This window comes from Lycium ferocissimum, chromosome 9 (genome assembly GCF_029784015.1).
Source record: "Lycium ferocissimum isolate CSIRO_LF1 chromosome 9, AGI_CSIRO_Lferr_CH_V1, whole genome shotgun sequence".
Lineage (NCBI taxonomy): Eukaryota > Viridiplantae > Streptophyta > Magnoliopsida > Solanales > Solanaceae > Lycium > Lycium ferocissimum.
The window spans coordinates 48,254,664-48,259,162 of NC_081350.1; the positions used below are offsets into that span (position 1 = coordinate 48,254,664).

Consider the following 4,499-nt stretch of genomic DNA (forward strand, 5'->3'; position numbering starts at 1 on the left):
AAACTTTTGCGTATCTTTGATGTATTGAGCCTACATTATTAATCGCACAAAAAACAAGGATTCTATATAAAATATTGACGTTCCAGAGTCTCGAAGCATGATTAATCTGTGACAAAAAAAAAGTATGAAAATGTAAACGAAAGAGAGTAATTAACCCCAAAAAAGAATTATCAAGGCCAAATAACGTAGCAATTTGCTGCGTGAAATGACGTCATTAACGCAGTAAATTCCTGCGTTAAAGAAGTTAACCGTGCAGTTACGTTTAACTCCTTTAACGCAAGAATTTCCTGCGTTAAAGGTATTATGGTAACTCTTTTTCGGGTATTTTGGTTCAACTCCTCTTTTGTTGGGTCAATTAGGCTCCGGACGCATAGTTCTATTAATGTCGATATATGAGAAAAAAAAGATAGTAAGAAACAGAAAAAAGAAAACAACTAAAACACAAACAACCGAATAAGACGAGAGAAAGACAAACTCAACCACAATGTATCCACAAATTACACTGGAAAAAGAACAATAAGAAGACATCAAAAAACTTTTATGTATAGACAAAATTCAAAAATCACCTAAGCAAAACAAACTGTAGAATTTGAATGGACCAAATGGGATAAAACGTACCAATGGTTCCATCCAAATTAAACATACCAAAAGTATTGAACATTTTCAATATTTACAATAAATCATCAAAATATAAACTCTCTGGAATCTCGAACTTCATAAAATTACTACAATAGCTATCTCTCTCATCTTCTACACTACTTGACAAAGGTGTTGATGACAACATTGAATCAAAGTTGAAATTCTGTTCGCATGCGTTTTCTTTTAAATTTTGGCCATAGGTTTGCAATGGTAGCATCACTTTTTCGTGTAACTTTGGGTCACTCACCAAATATGGCCCCACGTTTGATTGTGTGCATGTTGGTATTTCTTGAATCTGATTATTATTAGGTTGGAAAATAGTTGGGGTATGATTTTCTAATGGGGCATTTGAAAATTGATTTTCTTGAAACTTTTGTAACAACTCTTCTTGCCCTTCATGGTTTTGAATTTGTGTGTTCAAAAATTGGTTTTCTTGAAGTTTTTGTAATAATATTTCTGGATTAGTTTCAGTGTGGGATGCAAAAACATTAGAGGCTAAAGTGGCAAGTCTCAAGACTTGAGGGTTCACAAGTGCTTGAAGTCCAAGTAAACTTGAAAGGTTGAGTTGTGAGGAGTTAAGGAGTGATGATAAGTCTAATATATCAAGACGAGGGCTGTGAGTAACTGGATCAAGTCCCATATTTAAAAGTCTTTTTCTTATATGAGTATTCCAATAGTTTTTTATTTCATTGTCTGTTCTTCCCGGCAAACGAGCCGCTATGGCAGACCACCTGGAAAAACAATAACAAAGGATAAGTTTTAAGGTAATTCTTAAGTAAATTACTCTTAATCTTTTAGTTTAAGTGACGGTATTTGACTAGCATAAAGTTTAAGAAAGAATGTCATACCAAAACTATCCTTGAAACTTGTGATCTTAAATATGTCACAATATTTCATGGAGATAAGAACATGTCGTCATTAAAAGGTTTTAAATATATAAATGCATCATATTTTAGAAACAGACTAAAGAAATTAAAGGGTGTCATAGAAAATGAAATCCAACGAGAGAAGAATCAAGATATCTTACTTATTGCCAAGAACACTGTGAAGTTGGATAATAGTTTCTTCTTCCTCAAATGAGAATCTTCCTCTCTTAATATCTGGTCTCAAATAATTTGTCCAACGGAGACGACAACTCTTTCCACACCTTTCAAGTCCTGCACATAATTTTTCGGTTAATAAAATATTAGAATAAATCACTTGTTATCAATATATAAGATGAAAAAAAAAAAAAATAGGACATGCAATTCATATACCAGCATTTTTGGGGAGGCTACGCCAGTTTCCAGGACCATGAACTTGAATATATTCTATGAGCTTAACATCTTCCTCTTGGGTCCATGGGCCTTTCTTGAGTCCATTTTTATCATTACTAACTGGTGATCTTCCCATTTTTTGTGATTTTTTCCACTTGTAAGTTGTAAACAATTAAAGATTACTTAAAGGGGTGTAATTGTTTGAAGGAAACAAATAGAGTTTTTATAGATGAGTAAACAAAAGTGCACTTTTAGTTCCCTATGGGATGAAATTAAGACCCTTATTTATAGATTTGAAGGAGGTGGAAGTCAATGGTATTTGGGGCCGGCCTTATTCTATGAATCTACGTCAATGCTTCCCTCATTTTGCTGTGTGTTTAGGGTGAAATGTTTAAAAAGTTACCTGAAAATAACACGTATGTTGTGTTTGTGTATAATATCAAACAAAAAAAGACGAGTTTTTCCTGTACAAAGCTTTTGGGCTTATCTGAGAGAAGCAAATTAAAATGTGAAATGTTAGAGGTCATGGACAAGTGGCAGCTAAGTAATGGTTTTGACCTTTGCATTAAGGTCCTCCAAATTCAAATAGAGACTGATTAGTCGGTACGGTAGTTGGACTTCCCCTACCAATTATAACACAATGCAAGGAACTCATGGGTTTTCAATATGGGTACTGTAATAAGTTATTTGGTCAAATATCTAAAATCTTGTTATTTGAAAAGTGTCTTTGAAAAATAATCATGTGTTTGATTCATTATTTGGAAAAATATGTCTTTGCAAATATTAAAATAGTAATTTGTGATCTACTAAAATTCTCTGAAAAATAACATTTTCTACTTACTAAAAAGAATTTTTTTTCTTACAAGGTTGGCCAAATACAAAACACAACAATAAAATAAAATAAAATAAAGCCCGTGCGCCTCAAAGATAGTACAGAAAGATATCGCCTTCACAGGGATTGGACTAATTGTGCCTTTCCAACAGAACAAACAGATTTACGACCTTTGGAGGTTCGAAATGTATGGAGAAGGTTAGAGTATACGTCACGTTGCAATACAAATAATTGAAAGAGTGTCATTTGACCCAACTAGCGAATCTGTTTACTGAGTCGGCTTAGCACACTAGAAGTGAGAGCTTAAGGTAGAAGGCAAAGTGTGAAAAGAAGTCGGTGATAGCAAGTAAATATTATTGGCTAAAGTGAAAATATAAAGATTTGATATGTTTTGTTGTAAAGAACTAAAACAAAACGTAATTGTGCTCAGTAAAACTCATAATCGCAAAGTTTACGAAGGGAAAAAGACAGGAAACTTGATTTGAGATGATTACTAAAGAACTTGCTCCTGTTGATTAATGTACAGTCAAACCTCTCTATAACAGCATCGTTGGGTTCAAAATTTTTTGGTTGTTATAAAGAATGGTTGTTATACACCTATAACAGCATTGACATTTAAATAATATTTCGTTGTTATTAGGGCTGGGCATAAAACACCGAAAACCGAATTACCGAACCGAACCGAGGGTTTCGGTATTTCGGTTTTCGATAATAAAATTAAAAAAAGTTCGGTATTCAATATTCAGTAATTATAAGTTCGGTAATTCGGTATTTCCCGAATACCGAAATAGTTATTAAATAGAGGGCCATTAAATTAATAGTCCATTTTATTTGCGATCTTATCGACCCGTGTCCTTAGCTTATGCATTTCTTTGATAGTGAAAGTTCTCATGCTCTCCTTATATTATTAACCGTTAGCGTAGATCATGTTAATTGCATTTTGAAACGATTGTTGAGAAAAAACGAAAACTTTGTTATTCGATCTTTTACATCTTATAAATGTTGCGGATGATTTATCAAAGCTGTTGTTCCAACGGACGAAGGCAAGCGAAAGTGCAAAACCATGAGTGAGTTTCGCATTTCAATTTCTGTTTTCTTATTTAATGTATAAATATTAAGCTTTAGAGGCACTAAAACATTGAGGAGGCTGCTAATTATGTGTTAGTGATACAACTTCATCATTTAAGGACATGGAGTTTTTACTCATAACAAATCTTGAAAGTTGAATCCCTAAATCAACTGTCACTATTAATCACATATATTCATTCAAAATGCACAAATCTGGGTATCCAAATTTACAGCTAAAAAAATTAAGAAACCCCAAATTTGTGCTTGTTATCTAACCATTGATGTAATACAGTGAACTCGACTTAATATGGTATTACCGAATACTTACCCGAGAAATGAAGTTTGATTTACCGAACCGAAGTTCGAAAGTTCGGTATTTGGTATCTACTTTCAATTACCGATTCCGAATTACCGAACCCGAACTTTAAAAATACCGAACCGAATACCGAATGCCCACCCCTAGTTGTTATAGGCAAAAAAGATGCATACAATCTAATTTTTCTTTTTTAATTTTTAAATTCTAAGCATATCACACTTTGTATAATAAGGGAAAATCTTTTAATGATGAAAATTTTTATATTCATATGATATTTTTTGTCATAAATAGTGTATTAAAGGATCAAATATTTGGTCAAAATCTCTACACTTATTATTAGCAATCATAGATATTTTATTTTTATGAAGATGGTTAATTATTATATTAC

At 32.6% G+C, this 4,499-nt stretch overlaps 1 protein-coding gene across 1 annotated transcript; it reads right to left on the reverse strand.

The window, feature by feature from the left end:
* Positions 1–529: 529 nt before the first annotated feature.
* Positions 530–2,123, reverse strand: LOC132031142 (transcription factor MYB41-like). The gene is made up of 3 exons (XM_059421007.1): positions 1,896–2,123; positions 1,667–1,796; positions 530–1,370 (listed from the first exon to the last, which is right to left on the reverse strand). The coding sequence occupies exons 1-3, from the start codon at positions 2,029–2,031 to the stop codon at positions 671–673; spliced, it is 966 nt and encodes a 321-aa protein (XP_059276990.1). The 5' UTR covers positions 2,032–2,123; the 3' UTR covers positions 530–670.
* Between the last annotated feature and the right edge of the window lie 2,376 nt (positions 2,124–4,499).